At 39.7% G+C, this 27,944-nt stretch overlaps 1 protein-coding gene across 1 annotated transcript in view; it reads right to left on the bottom strand.

Annotated features, from left to right (window-relative positions):
• Positions 1-27,944, bottom strand: part of LOC140722011 (uncharacterized) — a 156,617-nt gene that overhangs the window by 50,901 nt on the left and 77,772 nt on the right. Inside the window, 2 exon segments of the mRNA XM_073036825.1 lie at positions 11,323-12,937; positions 27,363-27,417. Coding sequence (XP_072892926.1) covers positions 11,323-12,937; positions 27,363-27,417 — 1,670 coding nt within the window.

The raw sequence follows: 27,944 nt of genomic DNA on the forward strand, positions 1-27,944 counted from the left end.
CAAACAAGTGCAGATTCTGGTCTAACCATCAACTGTAAAAAAAAAGTATGGTAACATCGAAACAGCAGGATACTCCCAACGGCAAGTTGTACATCGGTAACCAAGAGGTTGAACAAAAGGCCAGTTTCAATTACCTTGGTAGCTTTATATTGTTACTTGTTATTCGTTATTCAAATAACAAGCCATAGGTAACAAAGGACTTTAAGGACATCCTGAATACTAAAAAAGAGGGCGTTTGGAGATGGAAATAGGGAGGAGCTGAGGACAATACAGAGGGACCTGAAAGCCAAGTTCAGGGAGGTTAAAGACAGGTATAGGAGGAAGCTTGAGTGGAAACTCCAGCAGAACAACATGAGAGAGGTCTGGAGTGGGATGAGGACCATCACTGGGTTCCGGCAAACTAGCAACAGAGGAGCTGAAGGCAGTGTGGACAGGGCCAACAAACTTAACCTGTTCTTCAACAGATTTGACACTGTGGCCTCTGCCCATCCCCCACGATTCATCTGTTGTCGGCCCCCAACCAACACATACTCCACTCTCCCCTCCTACCCCTCCTCACAGCCTCCCATCCTGCTCTCATGACGACATCCCTACCCCACCTGAAACCACCATGATGGGCTTCACAGCTGAACGGGTGAGAAGACATCTGAAACCTCTCCACCCCCAAGCAAGGCTGCAGGCCCGGATGGTGTCAGCCCCAAGGTGATCAAAGCCTGTGCCCCCCAGCTATTTGGGGTACTTCACCATGTCTTCAACCTGAGCCTGAGTCTCCAGACGATTCCTATGCTGTGGAAGCCATCCTGCATCTTCCCTGTACCGAAGACGCCGCGCCCCAGTGGCTCCAATGACTACAGACCAATGGCATTGACCTCCCACATCATGAAGACCCTGGAGAGACTTGTTCTAGAGCAGCTCTGGCCTATGGTTAGGCCACACTTAGACGCCCTCCAGTTCGCCTAACAGCCCCGACTAGGATTTGAGGAAGCCATCATGTACCTGCTGAACCATGTCTACGCCCACCTGGACAAGCCGGCGAGCACTGTGAGGGTCATGTCTTTTGACTTCTCCAGTGCGTTCAACACCATCCGCCCTGCTCTGCTGGGTGAGAAGCTGACAGTGATGCAGGTGGATGCTTTCCTGGTGTCATGGATTATTGATTACCTGACTGGCAGACCACAGTACGTGCGCTTGCAACACTGTGTGTCAGACAGAGTGGTCAGCAGTACTGGGGCTCCACAGGGGACTATCCTGTCTCCCTTTCTCTTCACCTTCTACACCTCGGACTTCAACTACAACACAGAGTCTTGCCATCTTCAGAAGTTTTCTGATGACTCTGCCATAGTTGGATGCATCAGCAAGGGAGCTGAGTCTGAGTACAGGGTTACGGTGGGAAACTTTGTTACATGGTGCAAGCAGAATCATCTGCAGCTTAATGTGAAAAAGACTAAGGAGCTGGTGGTGGACCTGAGGAGGGCCAAGGCACCGGTGACCCTTGTTTCCATCAAAAGGGTCAGTGTGGACGTAGTGGAGGATTACAAGTACCTGGGGATACGAATAAACTGGACTGGTCAAAGAACACTGAGGTTGTCTACAAGAAGGGTCAGAGCCGTCTCTATTTCCTGAGGAGACTGAGGTCCTTTAACATCTGCCGGACGATGCTGAAGATGTTCTACGAGTCTGTGGTGGCCAGTGCTATCATGTTTGCTGTTGTGTGCTGGGGCAGCAGACACCAACAGAATCAACGAACTCATTCGTAAGGCCAGTGATGCTGTGGGGGTGGAACTGGGCTCTCTGACGGTGGTGTCTGAAAAGAGGATGCTGTCCAAGTTGCATGCCATCTTGGACAATGTCTCCCATCCACTCCATAATGTACTGGTTGGGCACAGGAGGATATTCAGCCAGAGACTCATTTCACCGAGATGCATAGGAAGTCATTCCTGCCTGTGGCCATCAAACTTTACAACTCCTCCCTCGGAGTGTCAGCCTCTCTGAGCCAATAGGCTGGTCCTGGACTTATTTCCACTTGGCATAATTTACTTATTATTATTTCATTACTTCTGGTTTTATTTTGCTATATTTCTACTCTATTCTTGGTTGGTGCAACTGTAACGAAAACCAATTTCCCTCGGAATCAATAAAGTATGTCTGTCTATCTGTCTATATCATGAGATGCTGGAAGTAAAGAAGAAATAAAAAGAAGAATTGGTATTACCAAAACCAACTTCTAAAAAATGAAACCGACTTTTACCAACAGACACAATTCTATGATAACAAGGCTTAGGCCACTAAAATGTGACATCTGGTCAATCTTGCTGTATGCTTCAGAAACATGGACTGTAACACCAGAACTCCAAAGAAACTTCGAAGCAACAGAAATGCGGTTTCTTAGAAGGATGCTGAAAATATCATATAGGAATAGGGTAACTAATGAGATAATGCTCCAACGTGCCCATACAAAAAGATCTTTAATAAGAACTTTAAGTGAGAGGAAACATAAATTACTGGGCCACGTCATCAGAAAGGGAGAAATAGAATGCCTTACATTACAAGGCCGTATGCCTGGGAAACACGGAAGAGGAAGGCAAAAAAGAAAATATATGGACACTGTGAAAGAACTAACAGATCTAAGTGTGCGAGATACCATTGATGCTGCGTGTGATTGTTCGATGTGGAAAGCCATGATCACCCAAGCATGTAACGCACAAACCACATGGAGAAGAAGACATGTTTTACAAAAAATACATTTCAATGTTCAAGTTCAACGTAAATTTATTATCAAAGCGTGTTAACCTGATGCTGTCTTCTTGACAAGGCAACTCAGTGCCCACTCCCAGCCCCCAAGGAATGGGACCAATTCCAAAGGGGGTGGGGTGGGTGAGTCTGGGACTTTGTGAAGGAGCCCTAACTCCATCCTCCTCATTCCCCTTTTCCCTTCTCACTCCCCTCCCTCACACTCCACTGCATGTGTCTGTGTGTGAGTGACTGCCTGCGCAGTCGCACTCCATCAACGATGTGCTCTCCCCCCCCAACACACTCACACTCCTCTGAACACAGCAATCCTCACCAGCTCAGAAGATCCCTCCTGCACCAACTCCTTAGCCATGTGTTAAACAGTATAATCTTCCGATTCCTGGCACGTGGCACAGATGACAGTCCTGAGATCACAGCCCTGGATGAGCTGCCCGTTAACTTAGCAGCTCACTCCCTGAACTCCCTTTGCAGAACCTCGTTACTCGACCAGCCCATATATCAGAACCTTGCATGCAGGAGACAACATGCCATCCTTTCTTTTCTTTTTAAATCTTTTTATTAATTTTTAAACAAACATAAATGAAACATGAATACAGAGAGTTTGAGAGTACATAGTTAATAGTTTAAATAAACATTCAAATAGATGACAATCAATATATCATAACCTCCCAAACACATGGTAATTGCGAACAAAAGTAGTAAAAAAAAACCAGAAAACTAACCAACATGGGCCATTGCATTGTCAAATATATACAGTAGTGCCAATAACTCCGAACCTCCATCCAAATAATTAAAGATAATAAAAGTGAGGTTTAGGAAAAGACAATTTAACTCATATGAAAATGTGGAATAAATGGTCTCCAAGTCTCTTCAAATTTAACTGAAGGATCAAAGACAACACTTCTAATTTTTTCTAAGCTCAAACAAGAGATAGTTTGAGAAAACCACTGAAATATAGTTGGAGGATTAATTTCTTTCCAATTCAATAAAATAGATCTTCTAGCCATTAATGTAACAAATGCAATCATCCGTCGAGATGAGGGGGATAAACGACTATTATCCACCATTGGTAAACGGAAAATTGCAGTAATAGGATGCGGTTGGAAATTGATATTCAGAACTGTTGAAATAGTACCAAAAATATCTTTCCAGTAATTTTGCAAACAAGGGCAAGACCAAAACATGTGGGTCAATGAAGCAACATCAGAATGACATCTGTCACAGGTTGGATTAACATAAGAATAAAATCGAGCAAGTTTATCCTTGGACATATGAGCTCTATGTACAACCTTGAATTGTATTAGGGTATGTTTAGCACAAATAGAAGAAGAATTGACTAATTGTAAAATTTTCTCCCACTGCTCAGTGGGTACAAGGCAATGAAGTTCTTTTTCCCATTCCTTCTTAATTTTTTCTGATACTTCTGGCTGTATTTTCATGATCATATTATAAATGATGGCCACTAAACCCTTCTGGCAAGGATTCAGAGCTAAATTTTTTTCCGTAATGTCCGATGGACATAGTTTCGGAAAAGACTGTAACTCATTATTCAAAAAATTTCTAACTTGCAAATATCTAAAAAAATGAGTTTTAGGTAAATTATATTTATTAGATAGCTGTTCAAAGGACATAAAACTATTATCTAAAAATAGATCAAGAAAACATGTTATACCTTTTGTTTTTCATAAAACAAAGGCTTGATCCATAAAAGAGGGCCGAAAAAGAAAGTTAGATATTATAGGGCTTGATAAGATGAACTTATTCAAGCCAAAAAATTTACGAAATTGAAACCATATTCGCAATGCATGTTTAACTATACGATTGGTTATTTGTTTATTCAATTTAGATAAAGAAAAAGGAAGTGAAAATCCTAAAATTGAAAACAATGAAGTCTTGTACAGATTTACATTCCAAATTTACCCATTGTGGGCAAGCTGCTATAGTCGATTCTTGTGTCCAAAATATTAAATATCGTATATTAACTGCCCAATAGTAAAATCTCAAACCACCCTCCTTCTTAGGCTTCTGTAAATATTTTTTGCTTAGTCTAGGATTTTTATTCTGCCACAGATAGGAAGATATTTTGGAGTCAATAATAACCATATAACCATATAACAATCACAGCACGGAAACAGGCCATTCCGGCCCTCCTAGTCCGTGCCGAACTCTTAATCTCACCTAGTCCCACCTACCCGCACTCAGCCCATAACCCTCCACTCCTTTCCTATCCATATACCTATCCAATTTTACCTTAAATGACACAACTGAACTGGCCTCTACTACTTCTACAGGAAGCTCATTCCACACAGCTATCACTCTCTGAGTAAAGAAATACCCCCTCGTGTTTCCCTTAAACTTTTGCCCCCTAACTCTCAAATCATGTCCTCTCGTTTGAATCTCCCCTACTCTCAATGGAAACAGCCTATTCACGTCAACTCTATCTATCCCTCTCAACATTTTAAATACCTCGATCAAATCCCCCCTCAACCTTCTACGCTCCAATGAATAGAGACCTAACTTGTTCAACCTTTCTCTGTAACTTAAGTGCTGAAACCCAGGTAACATCCTAGTAAATCGTCTCTGCACTCTCTCTAATTTATTGATATCTTTCCTATAATTCGGTGACCAGAACTGTACACAATATTCCAAATTTGGCCTTACCAATGCCTTGTACAATTTTAACATTACATCCCAACTTCTGTACTCAATGCTCTGATTTATAAAGGCCAGCGTTCCAAAAGCCTTCTTCACCACCCTATCTACATGAGACTCCACCTTCAGGGAACTATGCACTATTATTCCTAGATCTCTCTGTTCCACTGCATTCCTCAATGCCCTACCATTTACCCTGTATGTTCTATTTGGATTATTCCTGCCAAAATGTAGAACCTCACACTTCTCAGCATTAAACTCCATCTGCCAACGTTCAGCCCATTCTTCTAACCGGCATAAATCTCCCTGCAAGCTTTGAAAACCTCCCTGCAAGCTTTGAAAACCCACCTCATTATCCAATATCAAAAAAAGATTTAGGAATAAAAATTGGTAATGCTTGAAATAAATATAAGAATTTGGGTAATATCATCATCTTAATAGCATTAATTCGACCAACCAATAACAAAGTTAATGGAGACCACAAGTAACAAGTTGCTTAATTTGGTCAATTAAAGGTAAGAAATTAACTTTAAATAAATCTTTGTGTTTTTTGGTAATTTAAATACCCAAATAAGTAAAATAATCTGTGACAACTTTAAATGGTAAATGTTTATAAATTGGAACTTGCATATTTAATAGAAATAATTCGCTCTTATTAAAATTCAATTTGTAATCAGAAAAGTTACTAAACTGAGCAAGCAAGGACGAAATAGCAGGAATAGATCTCTCAGGGTCGGATATGTATAGTAACAAATCATCAGCATATAATGATAACTTATACGTCCCTTCCCCACGAGTAATACCCAAAATATTAGGTGATTCATGAATGGCTATAGCTAAAGGTTCCAAAACAATGTCAAATAGTAAAGGACTTAAAGGACAGCCTTGCCTTGTACCACGGAATAACTGAAAAAAAAAGATCTTTGATTATTGGTAAAGACCGAAGCCAAGGGTTTATAGTATATTAATTTAATCCATGATATAAATTTCAAACTAAAATTAAAATGCTGCAACGTATTAAATAAATATGGCCATTCAACTCTATCAAATGCTTTTTCAGCATCTAAGAAAATGACACATACTGGTATTTTGGGTGAAGGAGTATAAATAATATTAATTAATTTTCTAATGTTGAAAGATGAGTAGCGGTTTTTAATAAATCCAGTCTGATCTTCAGAAATAATTGAGGTAATATATTTTCTAATCTAGTGGCCAAAATTTTACTAAAAAATCTTAAAATCCGTATTCAGCAAGGATATTGGCCGATAGGATGCACATTCAGTGGGGTCTTTATCTTTTTTAAGAATTAAAGAAATAGAGGCTTCATAAAAAGATTGTGGCAATATACCTATAGTTAACGCATCTTTAAAAATTTTACAAAGCCAAGGAGAAAGTATAGAGGAAAAGGATTTAAAAAATTCTACAGTATAACCATCCGGACCAGGAGCTTTACCAGAATTCACTGAAAAAGTAGCCTTTTTTATTTCAGTTTCCATAATAGGTGCATCTAGGAATACACTATCCTCTGTTGTTAATTTTGGGATATTCAATTTTCTTAAAAATTCATCTATTATAGAAGAATCCTCAACAAATTCTGATTGATATAAAGAATTATAAAAATCTTGAAAGGCTTTATTTATCTCTTTATTTATCGTCAGAGTGCCATCTCGTTTACGAATCCTAGTAATTTGTCGTTTAACCGAAGCAGTTTTCAATTGATTAGCCAATAATTTGCCAGACTTATCTCCATGTACATAAAACTGGGTTCTAGATTTAATTAACTGATTTTCAATCGAAGAGGATAATAACAAACGATGCTCCATTTGAAGTTCAACTCTTTCTTTATAAAGTTCTTTGCTGGGGGGTCACTGAATAAATCTTATCAATTGCTTTGATTTTATCAACCAATGTTAATATTTTAGAATTAGTTCGTTTCCTAACTCCAGCAGAGTATGAAATAATCTGTCCATGAATAAGTGCTTTAAAAGTGTCCCATAAAATTCCACTAGAGATCTCTGCTGTTGAGAAAAACAAATCGATTTGTTGTTTAATAAAATTAAGAAAGTCTAAGTCCTGCAATAAAATAGAGTTGAACCTCCAAGATTTAGCATTAGTAGATGAGTCCAATGTCTTAATAGATAGCTTCAAAAGTGCATGGTCAGAAATGCTAATGGAGTCATATTTACAATCAATAACATCTGTAAGTAAACGGTGATCAATAAAAAAGTAATAAATTCTTGAATAATTATGATAAAATTGAGAAAGGTATGAAAACTCTTGTCATTGGGGTGTAAAAAATGCCAAATTTCGGTAATTCCAGAATCAATCATAAAGGAATTAATAAGAGAGGCTGATTTATTCGGAAGAGCTTGGGTGGGCTTAGATCTATCCATCAAAAGGTTTAAACAACAGTTAAAATCCCCACCCATTATCAGCATATACTGATTCAAATTAGGAAAGGATGTAAATAGACACTTAAAAAATTCAGGGCAATCAGTGTTTGGAGCATAAACATTAACTAAAACAACTTTTTGATTAAAAAGTAGACCAGTAATAAGCAAAAATCTACCTTGTGGGTCTGAAATTGTTTCATAGTGTATAAAGGAGGTTGAAGAATCTATAAAAATGGAAACGCCTCTTACTTTGGCTTGGGAATTCGAGTGATTCTGTTGAAAACTAAAAAAGCATTGACTATCCACCTTCCTCACATGAGTCTTTTGTACAAAGATAATATTAGCATTCATTCTGTGGAATACTTTGAATATTTTTTTTCCGTTTGATCGGATGATTTAAACCATTAGTATTCCAAGAAACAAAATTAATAATCTTATCCATATTGCCAATATTTATTACAATTAACACATAAGGTTAAAAAAAAGATGAACTCATGAATCCGGAAGAGGGAAGTAAGTTCAAGGAGGAACTGGAAGTCATGACACTGCAACCATTTTTGTCGTTTCGAATCAGGCCAGGAATCCCTCCACCCTCAAAACCAAAGCCAAAAAGAGGCAAGCAAGCAATCTAATACTAAATTTACCCCATGTCTCAAGACGGCAACTCAAACAAAAAAAGTTAAATAAAAGATACAAACCACCCATATTATAAGAAAGGGTTAGAAAGATTAAAGTATGCAATTAGTATTACATATATATAAAACAAAAGGATTTAAAACAATAATTTAAAATCCATAATGGATAATATTGTATTAGTGTTTTAAAAGAAAGTCCTTAAACTTATTCAGACACATCAAAACAGATATGACATATCCAAGCACTAAGGTCTTTCGGCAAGAAGAAACAACATTTTATTTTTTAAAAAATCTTAATATTTAAATGTTAAAAATATAAAAAAGTGTATATGAACTTAAAAGAAAACCCAATGAATTACTTTCACAACTAACAGAATAATATTATTAAAGAACTCAGAATAAACCAAAAATGGACTTTTACTGTGTGTAAGAAATACGTGTAAGCAATCACGTAAAAAAAATCATCATTTTATAAAAGATCCAAATCTATAAACTTATTTTTACATTAGTCAACTCGTAGAAACAATAAAGTGTTATTCTTCAAGGAATCCGCTGGAGATTTGAACAGCCGATAAGTTCCATCATTGAGAGCAACTCTCAAATATGCTGGAAATAACAGTGCTTGCTTGTAGCCTTCTTGATGAATTTCCGACATAACCGATATAAAACCCTTAAAACTTCGGGACTATAGTCTTCCAGAATACGGAATTTAAAATCTTGAAAGCTGATGATACCCTTTTTCCGGGCATCCTGAATCAAACGCTCTTTGGTATTAGGTCGTGGTTTCAAACTTGAATCTGAATGAAAACGAGAAATGCTATGTGCACGGTCAATTATTGGAGGGGTATCCAGTACTTCTGAGCCGAAGACATCCATTAAAAATTTGGAGAAAAATACAGTGAGATTGCCGTTCTCAAATTTTTCCGGAATCCCAATTATCCGGAGATTTTGTCTTCGAGAGCGGTTTTCAAGATCAGTGATTTTAGATTTATAACGATCCAGCAGTTGAAAAGTCGAAGCTTGCTGTTGTTGCAGAGTTTCAATTATGCGATCTCTCTGGCGAGCGGCATCTTCAAGAACTAAAATACTTGCTTGTTGTTTTTGTGAATCTAGTGTAAGTGATTGAAGTTTTGTGTCAATTTAAAATTTCATCCAACATAGAAAGCTTTGAGGTTAATTTATTCTCCAGTTTTTCAAGTCTGTCGTCCGTAAGCTTCGCAATTGCTTCTAAAGTTAACGGTTCTTTCGTCTGTTTCGATTCCTTTGCTTTAGACATTTCAACGAGTTGAAAATGATTCAAACAATTGAAAAAGATTTCATACGTCTGAACCCCTTTAGAATAGGTATAAAAAGATCATTTGGGGGGGGGGGGGTTTGTAGGTAAAAAAAAGTAAAAGGATTGGAGCGAAGCCTAAAACCGCTTCATTCCATAAGTGTCATCTTGAGACCACATGCCATCCTGGAATCTCATTCTCACCCACAGGACGTCCAATCAGTTCCCTGAAGGAATGAATAACCTCTGACCACAGCTCGTCTCTTCTCCACCCTTCCCTCCTCAGTCTCAGAGCCAGACTAAGTGCCAGAGACTCTTCTGCTGTGACCTTCCTTTACTTGGTCATCCCCACCATCCCTGACAATATCTAAAGTGATATCTGTGTTGTTCAGTTGTTCTCGCTGTTTCCCCCTTCCCTTCCTGACAGTCACCCAGTTTCCTGTGCTGTGTTTCTTGGATGCAACTGCCTCTCAAATGTCCTACCTATCATCCCTTCAGCCTGCCGAATGATCTGGAGTTCATCCAGTTCCAGCTCCAACTCCGTAATGTGGATTGTTCGGAGCTGAAGCTGGAAGCCCTTCTCACAGGTGTAGTTATCAGGGACACAGGAGGGTCCCCTGCCTTCCCACATCCCGCAAAGGAGCTTTCCACTATCCCGCCTGGCATCTCCACTGTTACAACTGAACAAATGAAAAGGGGGCAAAAAAAAAATTCTACCTTTGGCATGACTTTGTCTTCTCTGACTGAAGGCTCTCCTCACTGAAACCTCAAAGAATTAAAGCCTCAATGTCTCCGCTCCAACTCTGTCCACTCCAACAGTGACCGCTCCACTTGCTCCTGCCTGACTTGTTCTTGATAATCAACCCTAAATACAGATTGGCCACTGCTGAAAGCTCAAAAATAACCTGCCCTGAACCACTGCCTTTAATACTCGGTCGGTGAACCTGAGTGAATTACGTCCTCTCAAGCATCTGATCTCTCCGATTCACGTTGGGTCAAAGCTTGGTTGGGGGACACAAGGATGAATGACTGATCGAAACCCATCCCACATTCAGAGCAGGTGACCACCCTCACCACAGTGTGAATTCACCACTGTCTCTGCAGTGTGGATCACTGTGTGAATGCCTTCCCACAGTCTGAGCAGGTGACCACCCTCCCCACAGTGTGAACCCACCACTGTCTCTGCAGTGTGGATCAGTGTGTGAATGCCTTCCCACAGTCTGAGCAGGTGACCACCCTCCCCACAGTGTGAACCCACCACTGTCTCTGCAGTGTGGATCAGTGTGTGAATGCCTTCCCACAGTCTGAGCAGGTGACCACCCTCCCCACAGTGTGAACCCACCACTGTCTCTGCAGTGTGGATCAGTGTGTGAATGCCTTCCCACAGTCTGAGCAGGTCAACGTCCTCTCACTGCTGAAAACAGTCTGGTCTTTTGTTAGCCGAGATGAATGTATGCATTAATTCCCACAGTCAGAGCAGATGAACAGCTTCTATACAGTGTGAACTCGCTGATGTTCGCTCAGTAATGTCTGAGTGAATTCCTTCTCGTCTGAGCAGTTGATGTTCAGTCAGTTGAAATGTCTGAGCGAATTCATTCCCACAATCAGAACAGGTGACTGGCGTCCCCCAGTGTGAACTCGCTGATGGACTTTGAAGCCTGATGACTGAGTGAATCCCTTTCCACAATCTGAGCAGGTGAACGGTTTCTCCCCAGTGTGAATTCGGCAGTGCCTCACCAGGTTGGATGACTCAGTGAATCCCTTCCCACATTCAGAGCAGGTGAATGGCTTCTCCCCAGTGTGAATTCGGCAGTGCTTCACGAGGTGAGATGAGTCAGTGAATCCTTTCCCACATTCAGAGCATGTGAATGGCTTCTCCCCAGTGTGAATTCGGCTGTGCTTCACAAGGGAGTCTGAATCAGCGAATCCCTTCCCACATTCAGAGCAGCTGAACGGTTTCTCCCCAGTGTGAATTCGCTGATGTACTTTCAGATGAGATGACTGAGTGAACCCCTTCCCACATTCAGAGCACGTGAATGGCTTCTCCCCAGTGTGAATTCGGCTGTGCTTCACAAGGTGGGATGAATCAGTGAATCCCTTCCCACATTCAGAGCAGCTGAACGGTTTCTCCCCAGTGTGAACACGCTGATGTACCTTCAGATGAGATGACCGAGTGAATCTTTTCCCACATTCAGAGCACGTGAATGGCTTCTCCCCAGTGTGAATTTGGCAGTGCTTCACAAGGGAGTATGACGCAGTGAATCCCTTCCCACATTCAGAGCAAGTGAATGGCCTCTCCCCAGTGTGAACTCGCTGATGCACCTTCAGATGCGATGAGTGAGTGAATCCCTTCCCACATTCAGAGCAGCTGAAAGGTTTCTCCCCAGTGTGAATTTGCTGATACACCTTCAGTTGAGATGACTTAGTGAATCTTTTCCCACATTCAGAGCAGCTGAACGGTTTCTCCCCAGTGTGAATTCGCTGATACACCTTCAGTTGATACGACTGAGTAAATCCCTCCCCACATTCGGAGCAAGTATATGGCTTCTCCCCAGTGTGAACTCGCTGGTGTCTTTGTAGTGTGGATGAATGAGTGAATCGCTTCCCACATTCAGAGCATGTGAATGGCTTCTCCCCGGTGTGAATTCGGTAGTGCTGCACAAGGTGGGATGAGTCAGCGAATCCCTTCCCACATTCAGAGCACGTGAATGGCTTCTCCCCAGTGTGAATTCGGCTGTGTTTCACAAGGGAGTCTGAATCAGCGAATCCCTTCCCACATTCAGAGCAGCTGAACGGTTTCTCCCCAGTGTGAATTCGCTGATGTACTTTCAGATGAGATGACTGAGTGAACCCCTTCCCACATTCAGAGCAGGTGAATGGCTTCTCCCCGGTGTGAATTCGGTAGTGCTGCACAAGGTGAGATGAATCAGCGAATCCCTTCCCACATTCACAGCAGCTGAAAGGTTTCTCCCCAGTGTGAATTCGCTGATGAACCTTCAGTTGATATGACTGAGTAAATCCCTTCCCACATTCGGAGCAAGTGAATGGCTTCTCCCCAGTGTGAACTCGCTGGTGTCTCTGTAGTGTGGTTGAATGAGTGAATCTCTTCCCACAGTCTGAGCAGGTGAACGGCATCTTCTCAGTGTGAACTCGCTGGTGTTCATTCAGTTGGGATGATTGAGTGAATCCTTTCCCACATTCAGAGCAGGTGATTGGCCTCTCCCCGGTGTGAACTCACTGGTGTCACTGTGGCGTGGCTGAGTGTGTAAACGCCTTCCCACCATGTAAACAGGTTACCGTCCTCTCACTGGTGAATTTTTGGATCTATCTTTAGCATCGACAACGGAATGAATTGCTTCCCGCTTGCAGAACAGGTGGAGCGTCTCACTGTGGTGTGAACTTGCTGATGTATTTTCAGACTGGATGACTGAGTAGTTCCCCTCCCTCACACAGAGCAGGTGAATGGCCTCTCTCCACTGTGAACTCACTGGTGTGTCTGTGGGTAGGCTGTGAGTGAATCCCTTCCCACACTGAGAGAAGGAGAATGATATCTCACTGCGATCAATCATCTGGCAATTCAGAAAGTCAGATGTTTGAATCCCTTGCACAATCAATGCAGTTGAAGAACTGATCTTCAGTGAACAAATGCTGGTGTGTTCTCAGCACCCCGGTTCCAGTGGATTTCACAGAGTTACAGCAGAAAACTTCAACTCAGACACAAAACACATTTCCAGCTGGGATGAGATAATTCATCTCCAAGAATCAAAAACAGATGTATTGTTGTTGCAAAGAAAAGATTTGGCCACTCCTTATATATCCAGAAAGAGACAGCAAAGAGACACTGCACAAGTGTTCTGCCATTTCAAACCTGTAAAAATATTTGAAAGGACATCAATGCGTGAAGGACAATTTTTTCAAGTGAGATTTTAGTCTGTGGTGAGAACGTAAGAAATTGGAGCACGAGAACGTCACCTGGCCCATCTCCACCAACCTGCCTTTTCCCCATCACCCTTAATTTCCCTACTTTGCAAAAATCTATCCAACTTTGTCTCCAATGCATTTACTGAGGTAGCTTCCACTGCTTCATTGGGCAGAGAAATCCACAGATTCACCACAGTTCTTCATCTCCATCCCAAATGCCCCCAATGTTAAAGTTCTAGTCCCATCTACTAGTGCAAACAACTTTCCTGCCGCAATCTTATCTATCCATTTCATCATTTTACATGTTTCTATAAGATCTCTCAATGTGAGCTCTGGCTCCATCATAATATTACCCAGTTCATCTCATGTTGAGATATACCGCAGGTGACTGTGGGAAGCGAGGGAGGAGATTGCTGAGCATCTGGCGATGATCTTTTTATCATCAATAGGGATGGGAGAAGCACCCGAGGATTGTTCAAGAAAGGGAGTAGAGGTAACCCAGGAAATTATAGACCAGTGAGTCTTGCATCGGTGGTGGGCAATTTGTTGGACAAGATCCTAAGAGGGAGGAGTAATGAGCATCTGATTAGGGGTAGTCAGCAAGGCTTTGTCAAGGGCAGGTCATGCCTTACCAACCTGATTGAACTCTTTGGGGATGTAACATTGATGAAGGTAGAACATTGGATGTAGTGTACGTGGTTTTCAGTAAGACTTTTGATAAGTTTCCCCATACGAGGCTCATTGAGAAAGTAACGAGGAAGGATCCAAGGAGAGCTGCTTTGCGGATCCACAACTGGCTTGGCCACAGAAGGCAAAGAGTGGTTGTCGATGGTCTGTATTCTGCATGGAGGATGTGACCAGTGATATTCTGCAGCGATCTGTTCTGGGACCCCTCCTCTCTCTTCATTCTGACTTTTAAAAATGACCTTGATGAGGAAGTAGAAGGGTGGGTGTGTAAGTTTGTCGATGACGCAAATGTAGTGGGAACTGTGGATAGTCTGAACAGTAGAGCGTTACATCGATAGGATGTAGAACTGGACTGAGAATTGGCAGATGGAGTTCAACCTGGTGGTTCATTTTGGCAGGTCCAATTTGAAGACAGAATACAATATTAATGATAGGACCCTTGGCAGTTTGGAGGATCAGCGAGATCTTGGGATCTGTGTCAATAGTTCATGCAGAGCTGCTACGCAGCTGGACAATGTTTTTAAGAAGGCCTTCATCAGCCATGGGACTGAGTTCAAAAGCGGTGAGGTACTATTACAGATATAAAAGGCCTTCGTTAGGCCCTACTTTTAGCACTGTGTTCAATTCTGATCACCTCACTACTGGAAAAAATGCTCTAAATAGGGTGCAGAGGAGATTTACAAGGATGTTGCTTGGATTGGAGAACATGCCTTATAATAATAGGTTGAGTAAACTTTGGAGTGATGGAAAATGAGAGGTGACCTGAGAGAGTTGTATAAGATGATGAGAGGCATTGATCGTCTGGATAGCCAGAGGTTTTTTCCCAGGGCTGAGCTAGCTAACATGCGGGGGCATAGTTTTAAGGTGCTTGGAAGTAGGTACAAGGGGGATACCAGAGGTAATTTTTTCGCACAGAGAGTGGTGGGTGCATGGAATGCACTGCCAGCGACGGTGGTAGAGGCGGATACAATCAGGGTCTTTTCAGACACTGTTAGGAACGTACGTGGAGCTTAGAATAATAGAGGTCTATGTGGTAGTCAAACTCTAGACAGTTTCAAGAGTAGGTTTTATGGTCAGCATGATATTGTGGGCCGAAGGGCCTGTAATATATTGCAGACTTCTGTTTCTATGTTTAGATATGAACTCCTCATCTTCTAACATGTCACGGATCAGGCATCCTGACTGACCAACAAATTTCCTGACTGTAAACACAAAGTACACTGCAGATGCTGTGGTCAAATCAAGACGTACAAAAATGCTGGATGAACTCAGCAGGTCGGGCAGCATCCGTTGAAAGAACATTGACTGCTTCTTTCGACGGATGCTGCCCGACCTGCTGAGTTCATCCAGCTTTTCTGTACGTCTAAATTCTCTGACTGTATTCCCTCTGTATGAGAATAGGCTATTTTTGCCTTCAATCAACCTGTGTCTTGGCTCAATCTGTCCTGATTTTTGGTATTATTTCAAGCGCTGGTCATGCTCCACAACACTACAAAGTGAACTTGTTACTACATGTCGGATCTTGGACATTTTCTAATTACTGGGATCCCCTCCCACCCCCAGCTGATTGACAGTGATGAACCCCTCGATGGCAATGACTATGAAGGGGTGGGCAGTAGTTATTCTCATTGGAATGGGGCACCTTTGTGATGTGCAAGCTACAAGTCACTTGTCATCAAGAACAAGGTGTTTCATATCGTTATTTACACAGAGAACTAAAGTTGACGGGAGGATTTCTTTTTGCCATACAGTACTAATTTACATTTCCACTGACTGGAAGGTAGACTCTTCATCCAAGAGTAACTGGACACTATATTTTTGTTCCGAGGTACTGATCCTCGGATTGACATGGCTGGAGGTATTGGAGTATAAAAGTATAAACTTTAACTATGAAGTCAGTTATTTGCTATGCATGTACTCAACTTAGTAGAATGAAATCTTAGGAATGTAGAAGACAATGGTGTGTTAATGAGAGGTAGCTAAAGAACTAAAGAAATGTAGATTAGAACATTGCTCAGTTCTGAGTTTATTATTTTCTATGCATGTATCCAATTTGGTAGGAGACCGAAGTCTTAAAAATGTAGAAGACAATGGTGTGTTAAAGAAAGGTAGCTAAGAGATGTAGATTAGAACATAATTAAGTCACATAATCCTAGGACTATTATTTGCTATGCATGTATCCAATTTGGTAGGAGACCGAAGTCTTAAAAATGTAGAAGACAATGGTGTGTTAATGAGAGGTAGCTAAGAGATGTAGATTAGAACATGATTAAGCCAATTGATAGGAACAAAAGGGACATGATGTACGTGCAGTACGTGCAATAGGCAACTAGAGATTGCTATAAAAACTGCTGTGTCCGGGGGTCGGGGGGCAATCAGCGACTAGCTCAATGACTGTCTCAGCTTTGATTTGCAGATTAAAGTTTAACCCTTCTTGAAGAATCTTCTGCGTCTCTTGGTCAATTGTGAGGCACGAAAAACCACGGCAGAGGTCGCAGTATTTGCACATATTCTAAGGGGACAATGCTGGCACTGTCACCCATGGCTGCCTCCTTACCCAGCAGACACCAAGAACAAGAAACCTGTCTATCCGCGATTCAAGGACCCAGCAATACGCATGCGCCGGAGAAATGGCGGCGCCGACCGCTCTGAATCAGCCGTTAACTCCCCGTCACTCGGGTAAATCGTGGGGCTGAGAGAGACGGAAAGGACTGGGACTGTCCTGAGGTGCCGGACCAGTGTGGACGCAGCTCATAGTAATGTTCCTTCAATCGCGGTGCAGACGCCGGTAATTAAGTTCCCACCCGCGGCCCTGCTCCTACCTGCGTCCGATCCCTGCGAGCCTCTCATCTACTGAGCGCATGCGTAATATTCGCGATCGGCTGTGACGCACACGCATGCGCATTTGTTTAAACAGGATTAGAAAAAAATCTGCAGATGTGGAAATCCAAAGCAACACCCACAAAATGCTGGAGGAACTCAGGGGGGGGCAGAAAGCAACGATGGAGGGGAGAGAACAGTCGGCGTTTCAGACCGAGACCCTTCTTCAGAACCGGAAAGGAAGGGAGGGAGAAAGAATGTGGGGTGGAGGGGAGGTGATACATCAGATTAGTCGGGCGTGAAGTAAAGAGTTGGGAAAATTGATGAAAGAGATAAAGGACTGCAGAATAATCACGATGATGTTAATAATAATAAATAAATACATTATTGATCCCGAGTGGGGAATTCTTTCGTTACAGCAGCGACATTTAGAAACACAATTAGCAGTGTGCAGACTTTACTAAAAATAAACCGGGAATAATAATATACACAATAATACTGCACCAATGCGTAATAATAATGTATGAAATAAAAATGCAGAGACTGTTGATCTCTGAAGTGTGTTCTCCTGTCGCAGAAAGATGAACTGTTGAATATGCGTATTGCCGTTGGTCCCAAAGATTTTCTGTAAAGGCGTCAAATGTTATGGGGAGAAGGCAGGAGAACGAGGTTGAGAAGGAAGATAAAAGACACTGGCACTGTCAAGCACAGACAGATGGGACAGACTCAGACAGGGGTTCTTGTTTGGCACGGAGCTGTGGGGCTGAACACCGGTTCATTTTCCACTCTCGGACCTTCACTGAGACCATTTCTCATCAGTACATGTTTTACTTGGAAGTTTCTGGCCTTAACTTATTTTTAATTCATCTCAGAACAATTCTCAACAAAATCTTTATTAGGTGAATCTTAAGACAGATTGTTCTATAATTTTCACAGTCAATAATGCCAGGAATTCTTGGCAGAGCTATAAGTACAGATTTCAAGTGATCATCAGGCAATACAGCAGACTCATATATGCCATTAAACAGTTCAAAAAGAATATCTATGCCCAGATCTTCTAGGGCTTGTAAGCTGAGGTTTCCTCAAGTCCAGTGGCTTTACCACGTTTCATGCTTTACATTGCTTTAGTTTTTTCTTCTTTGGTAATAGGTGGGCCAGAATTAGGGTGTTTAATATCTGGGGGTTCCCCTCTATTATCCTCAGACAGCTGCTCTATATACTGAATCCTCCTCCCACATACTTCATCTGGATCTGTCTGCTGATCTTATGCATTCTGTAGAGGAGGTTTTCTTAATTCCCTAATTTCCTTAATTTTCTTGTCCATTTCTTTGCCGTTGTTAATATGGCCTTCTGCTTCATTGCATTTTTTTAAAATTTTATTTAATTGCGTTTTTAAGTAATTACAAGTGTGGAAAAAAATGTATATATCCCTTCCCCCCTCCCTTAACCCCTCCCCCTAACTTCCCTATATAAAAAAAAGAGAAAGTAAGAAAGAAAAAAAAAGGAAGAGTGCCTGGTTGTTGGAAGATCTCCACATGCTCCATGGAGTTCTTAATAACTTTAGTATATATATTTATTTCTTTCCCCAAGTAACCAATTGTTTCATCTTCAGAGCACCTATATATTTAGTCCTGTCTTTTGTAAATAAGGGCACCAAATTTTCAAAAATGTTTCATATTTATCTCTTAAATTATAAGTAATTTTCTCTAATGGAATACAACCATAGATTTCTTTCTTCCAACAATCTATACTTAAATATGTATCTGATTTATAAGTAACTGCAATAGCCTTTTTGGCTACTGCCAGTGCAAGTTTTATGAATTCTTTCTGATATTTATTTAGTTTGAGTTTCGGTTTTATCCCTTCAATATCACCTAGTAAAAGTAATATTGGATTATGAGGAAGTTGTATTCCCGTAATTTGTTCCAGTAAAAGTCTTAAATTTGTCCAAAAAGGTTGAATTTTAGAACAAGACCATGTCGAATGTAAAAATGTACCAGTTTCTTGGTTACATCGGAAACACTGATCAGATAAACTTGGATTTAATTTATTTATTTTTTGTGGTGTAATATATAATTGATGTAGAAAGTTATATTGCACTAATCTTAACCGAACATTTATTGTATTTGTCATACTATCAAGACATAGTCTTGACCAATTTGTTTCTTCAATTTTAATATTCAAATCACTTCCCCATTTTTGTCCTGACTTATGGACTCCTTGTTTAATTGCCTGTTTTTGAATCAAATTATACATACAAGATATAAATTTTTTAATATTTCCTTTTTGAATTAAAATTTCTATTTCATTAGATTTCGGCAATAACATTGTTTGACCTAGTTTTTCTCTTATATAAGCCCTTAGTTGAAAGTAACAAAAAAGAGTGTTGTTTGATACTTTATATTTATTCTTTAATTGATCGAATGACACTAATATACCTCCTTCAAAACAATCTCCTATGTATCTATCCCTTTTTGAAACCAATTATATAAAAGTTGATTGTCCATTGTAAAAGGAATAAGTCTATTTTGAATTAAAGATCTCTTTGCTAATAAAGATTTTTTTGTCTCATCATCAACATTTATCTTATTCCATAAATCAATCAAATGTTTTAATATAGGAGATTCTTTCTTTTCCCGTATCCATTTGGATTCCCATTTATATATAAAATCTTCTGGTACGTTTTCTCCTATTTTATCTAGTTCTATTCTAATCCATGCCGGTTTATCTTTCTCAAAAAAAGATGCAATAAATCTAAGTTGATTTGCTTTATAATAATTCTTAAAATTTGGAAGTTGTAACCCTCCTAGATCAAATTTCCATGTCAATTTTTCCAACGATATTCTTGATAACTTACCTTTCCAGAGAAACTTCCTCACATATTTGTTTAACTCTTGAAAAAACTTCTGGGGTAATTGTATTGGTAATGATTGAAATAAATATTGTAGTCTAGGGAATATATTCATTTTTATAGTATTTACTCTACCTACTAATGTTATTGGTAATGCCATCCATTTATCAAGATCTTCCTGAATTTTTTTCAAAAGTGGTGAATAATTTAATTTGTATAAGTTTTTTATATCATTATCAACTCTTATACCTAAATATTTTATACCATTTGCCGGCCATCTAAATTGAGGTTATTAATCGACATTGACTATAGTCTCCATTAGTAAGAGGTAAAATTTCACTTTTATCCCAATTTACTTTATAACCTGATATTTTCCCATATTAGATAGATAGATAGATAGATAGATACTTTATTCATCCCCATGGGGAAATTCAACTTTTTTTCCAATGTCCCATACACTTGTTGTAGCAAAACTAATTACATACAATAATTAACTCAGTAAAAAAATATGATATGCATCTAAATCACCATCTCAAAAAGCATTAATAATAGTTTTTAAAAAGTTCTTAAGTCCTGGCGGTATAATTGTAAAGCCTAATGGCATTGGGGAGTATTGACCTCTTCATCCTGTCTGAGGAGCATTGCATCGATAGTAACCTGTCACTGAAACTGCTTCTCTGTCTCTGGATGGTGCTATGTAGAGGATGTTCAGAGTTATCCATAATTGACCGTAGCCTACTCAGCGCCCTTCGCTCAGCTACCGATGTTAAACTCTCCAGTACTTTGCCCACGACAGAGCCCGCCTTCCTTACCAGCTTATTAAGACGTGAGGCGTCCCTCTTCTTAATGCTTCCTCCCCAACACGCCACCACAAAGAAGAGGGCGCTCTCCACAACTGACCTATAGAACATCTTCAGCATCTCACTACAGACATTGAATGACGCCAACCTTCTTAGGAAGTACAGTCGACTCTGTGCCTTCCTGCACAAGGCATCTGTGTTGGCAGTCCAGTCTAGCTTCTCGTCTAACTGTACTCCCAGATACTTGTAGGTCTTAACCTGCTCCACACATTGTCCATTAATGATCACTGGCTCCATATGAGGCCTAGATCTCCTAAAGTCCACCACCATCTCCTTGGTCTTGGTGATATTGAGACGCAGGTAGTTTGAGTTGCACCATATCACAAAGTCCTGTATCAGTTTCCTATACTCCTCCTCCTGTCCATTCCTGACACACCCCACTATGGCCGTGTCATCAGCGAACTTCTGCACATGGCAGGACTCTGAGTTATATTGGAAGTCTGATGTGTACAGGGTGAACAGGACCGGAGAGAGTACGGTTCCCTGCGGCGCCCCTGTGCTGCTGACCACAGTGTCAGACCTACAGTCTCCCAACCGCACATACTGAGGTCTATCTGTCAAGTAGTCCACTATCCAATCCACCATGTGAGAGTCTACTCCCATCTCCGTTAGTTTGTGCCTTAAGATCTTGGGCTGGATGGTGTTAAAGGCACTAGAGAAGTCAAGGAATGTAATCCTCACAGCACAACTGACCCCCTCTAGGTGAGAGAGTGATTTGTGCAGCAAATACGTGATAGCATCCTCCACTCCCACCTTCTCCTTATATGCAAACTGAAGAGGATCCTGGGCGTGCCTGGTTTGTGGCCTCAGATTCTGTATTATCAGCCGCTCCATGGTCTTCATCACGTGCGACGTCAAGGCAACAGGTCTGAAGTCATTCAACTCCTTTGGTTGTGGTTTCTTCGGTACCGGGACAATACGGGATGTTTTCCACTGTCTGGGTACTCTTCTCTGCTCCAGGCTCATGTTGAAGATGCGCTGTAGTGGTTCTCCCAGCTCAGTAGCACAGGCCCTCAGTAATCATGGGGAAACTCCATCCGGTCCAGCCGCCTTGCTGGTACAGATCTTCCTCAGTTGACCTTCCACCTGTGCAGCCGTAATTCTGGGCGTGGGCAAGGTCTCCTGTGAGTGGCTATCTTCCTGTGAGGGAAGTAAGCCTGGTGAGGATGAGATTGAGCTGTCGAACCTGTTGAAGAAGTTGTTCAGCTGGTTCGCTTTCTCCACATCTCCACTTATGTTCGCCCTCCGCTTTGCACCGCATCCGGTGATGATCTTCTTCCCATCCCACACCTCCTTCATGCTTTTTTTCTGCAGCTTTTGTTCTAGCTTCCTCCTATACTGCACCTTTGCCCCCCTTATCTGTACTCTTAGTTCCTTCTGAACTCTTTTAAGCTCCAACCGATCACCATCTTTAAAGGCCCTCTTCTTCTGGTTTAGGAGGCCTTTGATGTGACTAGTGATCCAGGGCTTATTATTGGGATAGCAGCGAACAGTTCTAACAGGGACAACTGCATCCACACAAAAGTTAATATAGTCCGTTGTGCATTCAGTGACCTATAATCTTCTAATCTATAAGATAATTTACATAATGAATGTAATGGATCTGTTAAATAAAGAAGAACATCATCAGCAAATAAATTAATCTTGTATTCTTCCTGATTAACTCTGAAACCCTTAATATCTGGGTCCATTCTTATTAATTCAGCTAATGGCTCTATTGCCAACACAAACAAAGCAGGTGATAATGGACAACCTTGCCTAGTTGATCTTGTTAACTGAAATGGTGTCGAAATTTGACCATTTGTCACTACTTTAGCTTTGGGATTAGTATTTAAGGTTTTAATCCATTTTATAAATGATGTTCCTAATCCATATTTTTCCAATACCTTAAATAAAAAATCCCATTCCAATCTATCAAATGCTTTTTCTGCATCTAAAGCAACTGCCACACTCGTTTCCTCCCTCTTTTGCGCTAAATGGATTATACTAATTAACCGGGTTACATTATCTGCCGATTGTCTATTTTTGATAAATCCTGTTTGATCCATATGCACTAATTTTGATAAGCATTTAGATAATCTATTAGATAAGATTTTTGCTATTATTTTATAATCAGTATTTAATAAAGAAATAGGTCTATATGATGCTGGCTTTAAAAGATCTCTATCTTTTTCTGGCAATACTATTAAAATATCTGTTGAAAAAGATTCTGGAAGTCTATGCGTTCTTTCCGCTTGATTTATTAACTCCATAAAGGGAGAAATTAATAAATCTTTAAACTTTTTATAAAATTCAGGCGGAAAACCATCTTCTCCTGGAGATTTATTACTTTGAAGTGATCCCAGAGCTTCTTCAACCTCCTTCAATATAAAAGGCATACCTAATCCCTTCTGTTCTTCCGTATTTAATTTTGGAAGAGTTATTTGTGATAAAAATCTTTCTATCTTAACATCATCATTTTTTGATTCTGATTTATACAACTCAGAATAAAAATTCTTAAAAGCCTCATTAATTTCTAGAGGCTTATAAGTAACTTTATTCACTTTTGTTCGGATTGCATTTATTGTTTTAAAAATCTGATCTGTTTTTAACTGGCATGCAAGGACCTTATGTGATCTTTCACCTAGTTCATAATATCTCTGTTTAGTTCTCATAATTGCTTTTTCTGTTCGATATGTCTGGAGTGTATTATATTTTAACTTCTTATTAATAAGTTGTCTTCGTTTTTCTTCTGTCATATTTCTTTGAGATTCTTTTTCTAATTTTATAATCTCTTTTTCCAATTGATCTATTTCTATCATATATTCCTTCTTAATTTTAGAAGTATAACTTATTATCTGACCTCTCAAATATGCCTTCATTGCTTCCCACAATATAAATTTATCATCATCTGAATGTAAATTTGTATCTAAAAAGAACTGAATCTGCTTTTTCATAAAATCACAAAAATCTTGATGTTTTAGTAGAATTGAGTTAAATCTCCATCTATAAATTGATTCCTCTTTATCTATCATTATCATTGTCATTATTAAAGGAGAGTGATCAGACAATATTCTTGCTTTATATTCCACATTTTTCACTCTATCTTGAATATTCGTTGATAATAGGAAAAAATCTATCCTTGAGTATGTTTAATGTCTATTTGAATAAAATGAATAATCTCTTTCTTTTGGATTGATTCTTCTCCATATATCAATCAAATTTAAGTCTTTCATCAATGATAGAGTTAATTTTGCTACTTTTGATTTTGTAATAGCCTTTATTGATCTATCTAAAACTGGATCTAGACAAAAATTAAAATCTCCACCTATTAATATTTTATCATGTGCGTTAGCCAAATTCAAAAAGACCTCCTGTATAAATTTTACATCATTTTCATTTGGTGCATAAATATTCATAAGAGTACATAGTTCTGAAAAAATTTGACAATGTATAATTAAATATCTTCCTGCCGAATCAATTAATACATTTTGTATTTTAATTGGTAAATTTTTATTAACCAAAATTGCAACTCCTCTCGCCTTTGAGTTAAATGAAGCTGCAATAACATTTCCAACCCAGTCTCTTTTTAATTTCTGATGTTCTATGTCCGTTAAATGAGTTTCTTGTAGGAAAGCTATATCTATTTTCATTTTTTTAATATATGTTAAAATTCTTTTTCTTTTTACTGGTCCATTAAGCCCATTAACATTAAAACTTAAAAAATTCAATATATTAGACATTGTTTTTAATTATGTTACTCCAATCTATAATAATACCTAATCTTTCAACTTTCGTGGTATCCTGGGAAATCTTTTTAGAAGTCTCCATGTTGCTATGTGTGTCCTCACCAATCATCCAGGCAGAAAGATAGAAGAGAAATAGAGTATAAGGAAAAAAACAAAATACCCCCCTACTAATGTTGTGAAAGAAAAAAAACACATTACCCACCTCTGTTGTACGGGTCATGGCAATCGCCATGATTACACACGTGAATCCTGTAGTAACCGATTCAAAGCTCCCCAGCCTCCCCGCAACGTAAAAAGTATATATATAAGAAAAGAAAAAACATATTATTCTCAATTAACATTTCTAAAAATTTACTTTTTGCCCTTGTATCATCCTTAAATGTCCATCAGTTCCATTTGCTATCTCTGTCTTCGTCTTTAACCATTACGTTTATAAATCTCTACGTTTAATTAGCGAATAGATGGAAGTTTTTGTGCGAACACCTCCGCATCTCGATAATCGGGAAAAAATCTTTTTTTCTCTTCCAAAAAATTTATCAGTGTTGCTGGGTGGCGCATTAAAAATTTGTAACCTTTTTCCCATAAGACTTCTTTGGCTGAATTAAATTCTTTCTTTCTCTTCAAAAAGTTATAACTTATATCAGGATAAAAAAGAACTGGTTTCTCTGCTATCATCAATGGACCCTTTCTTCTTTTGGCACCTTGGACAGCCGCCCTCAGAATCTTTTCTTTATCCTGGTATCTTAAACATCTTATCAAAATTGATCGCGGATTTTGATCATCTTGAGATCTTGGCCTTAAGGCTCTGTGCACCCTTTCAATCTCAATTGAAGTTTCTTCTCCCATTTCCAATTTTTTAGGGATCCATTTTTGAAAAAAATTATTGGGTCTTCTCCTTCGGTACCTTCTTTAAGTCCAACAATTTTAATATTGTTACGTCTACTAACATTTTCAAGCTTATCAATTTTTTCCACGAGTTGTTTTCTTTCTGATGTCCAGGCATTATTATCAACTTCCATTTCCTTCATTCTTCCATCCACGTCTTCCATTTTAATTTCCAAATCTGTAATTTTCTTTTCCATTTTTTCTTGTTTCTTTGTCATTTTATCAAACATAGCCTCCATATTTATTATTTTTTCTTTAATTACTTTTTGGTTACTTTTAATGCATTTAATTTATGCATTATTTGCCTCAAAGTCTTTTTTATATTTTCAGAGGAATTTTCATCTCCATCTTCGTCTGATTAGGGGATGTCACGTGATGACGTAGGATCGAGACGCTGGAACCCAGCCCTCCCGTAAAAAAATCAATAAATTAATGTTTAAATGAAGAAAAAGTAGTCAATATTTTCATAAGGTTACTTATAAACTACTCCGGATTGTTTTAAGCTATGCCTCATAAACAGAGGACGAAGAAAAATACTGCCGCGAAGACAGCTCAAGTTCGAAAAGAATCAAGGCCTACTTCTACCGAAGAACCGCGGACTCAGGTACAACACATCACTGTCGAAACAGAACAGGAAACTGCGGCAGCATCGGCCATTTCTAAAGGATCAACGAGTACTGCGCAAGCGTAAAAGAACGAGCATGCGCAAACGAGAGCGACCAGAACTACAAATTTCAGCTGCGACTTCAACTGAGAGTGACTTCATTGCATTTTTGATTTAGCCATTCTTCCTTTGCAATATTGCACACTTGTCTGTTTAGCTCTCTGAATTGCACTTCATTATTCTTCACTAACCTTCTTTGTTCCATCAGATGTAGAATTTCTTGGGTTATCCACCCCTTGTTGGTGTGTTGTGTTTCTTGTATTTGGATTATCTCCCCTGCTGATTGTAGTATAGAATATTTAAATCTGTCCCAAATAGGTGTTGTTTCGTTTTCGTTGAGGTGTTCTTCTACAGCTGTCTTGAATTGTTGCTAAGTATGCTATCTTTTTTTTTGTTCTCCCAACACATACTTCTCTTTTTTCCACGTTTCAGTTTCTTTAATTTTGTTTTGATGGTAGCTATTACTGGATGGTGATCTGAACAACAGTCTACTCCTGAGTAGGATTTAGAATTTGTGATATTATTTCTAATGGGTTCATTGACGGTAATGAAATCTATTTGATTCCTTGTTCTATCTCCAGGGCTAATCCAAGTACACAATCTACGTGGATGGTTTTTATACCAAGTATTGGTGGTCACTTGGTTGTATCTGACACATCAGTCAGTAAACCTGTTTTCAATTTTCTCCCCTAGTCCAAAGGGTCCTATAATATTATCAACCGTTTTCTGTCCAACTTTGGCGTTAAAATCTCCCATGACTAGTTTTATATCCTGAGATTTACATTGCCGTCACGATCTTCATAAAACTTGTTATTATCCTCTTCGTCCCCATCATTTGTTGGTGCGTAGGCTTGGATTATGCTAATGTTAAAAGGGTTAACCCTTAATTTAACTAAAAGCAGCGATCGGAAATCGCCCAATATGGCATAAGACATTTTGATACTTTGTATTATTTCAAATTCTCACTAAACACTGACGGAAGGGAAGAACAACTACTTCACAATTCATATTGGAACCAAACGGCGGTGGTAAAAACTGATAATAATATAAGTAGTTGGACTAAAATTTAAAGAGGATTTAGACAGAGACGCGTTGCCTCATTGGAATTTTAAAATATCTATAGTGAAATGATTCTCAGAGAAATAGAAGACCTAGATGGGATAAAAATTTGAGGTGTTAACATCAACAATATAAGATATGCGGACGATACCACCCTAATAGCAAGTGCTACAGAAGACCTACAAATCCTCCTAGGCAAAGTAATGCAAACAAGTGCAGATTCCGGTCTAACCATCAACTGTAAAAAAAAAGTATGGTAACATCAAAACAGCAGGATACTCCCAACGGCAAGTTGTACATCGGTAACCAAGAGGTTGAACAAAAGGCCAGTTTCAATTACCTTGGTAGCTTTATATTGTTACTTGTTATTCGTTATTCAAATAACAAGCCATAGGTAACAAAGGACTTTAAGGACATCCTGAATACTAAAAAAGAGGGCGTTTGGAGATGGAAATAGGGAGGAGCTGAGGACAATACAGAGGGACCTGAAAGCCAAGTTCAGGGAGGTTAAAGACAGGTATAGGAGGAAGCTTGAGTGGAAACTCCAGCAGAACAACATGAGAGAGGTCTGGAGTGGGATGAGGACCATCACTGGGTTCCGGCAAACTAGCAACAGAGGAGCTGAAGGCAGTGTGGACAGGGCCAAAAAACGTAACCTGTTCTTCAACAGATTTGACACTGTGGCCTCTGCCCATCCCCCACGATTCATCTGTTATCAACCCCCAACCAACACATACTCCACTCTCGCCTCCTACCCCTCCTCAC

This window comes from Hemitrygon akajei, unplaced genomic scaffold, assembly GCF_048418815.1.
Source record: "Hemitrygon akajei unplaced genomic scaffold, sHemAka1.3 Scf000067, whole genome shotgun sequence".
Lineage (NCBI taxonomy): Eukaryota > Metazoa > Chordata > Chondrichthyes > Myliobatiformes > Dasyatidae > Hemitrygon > Hemitrygon akajei.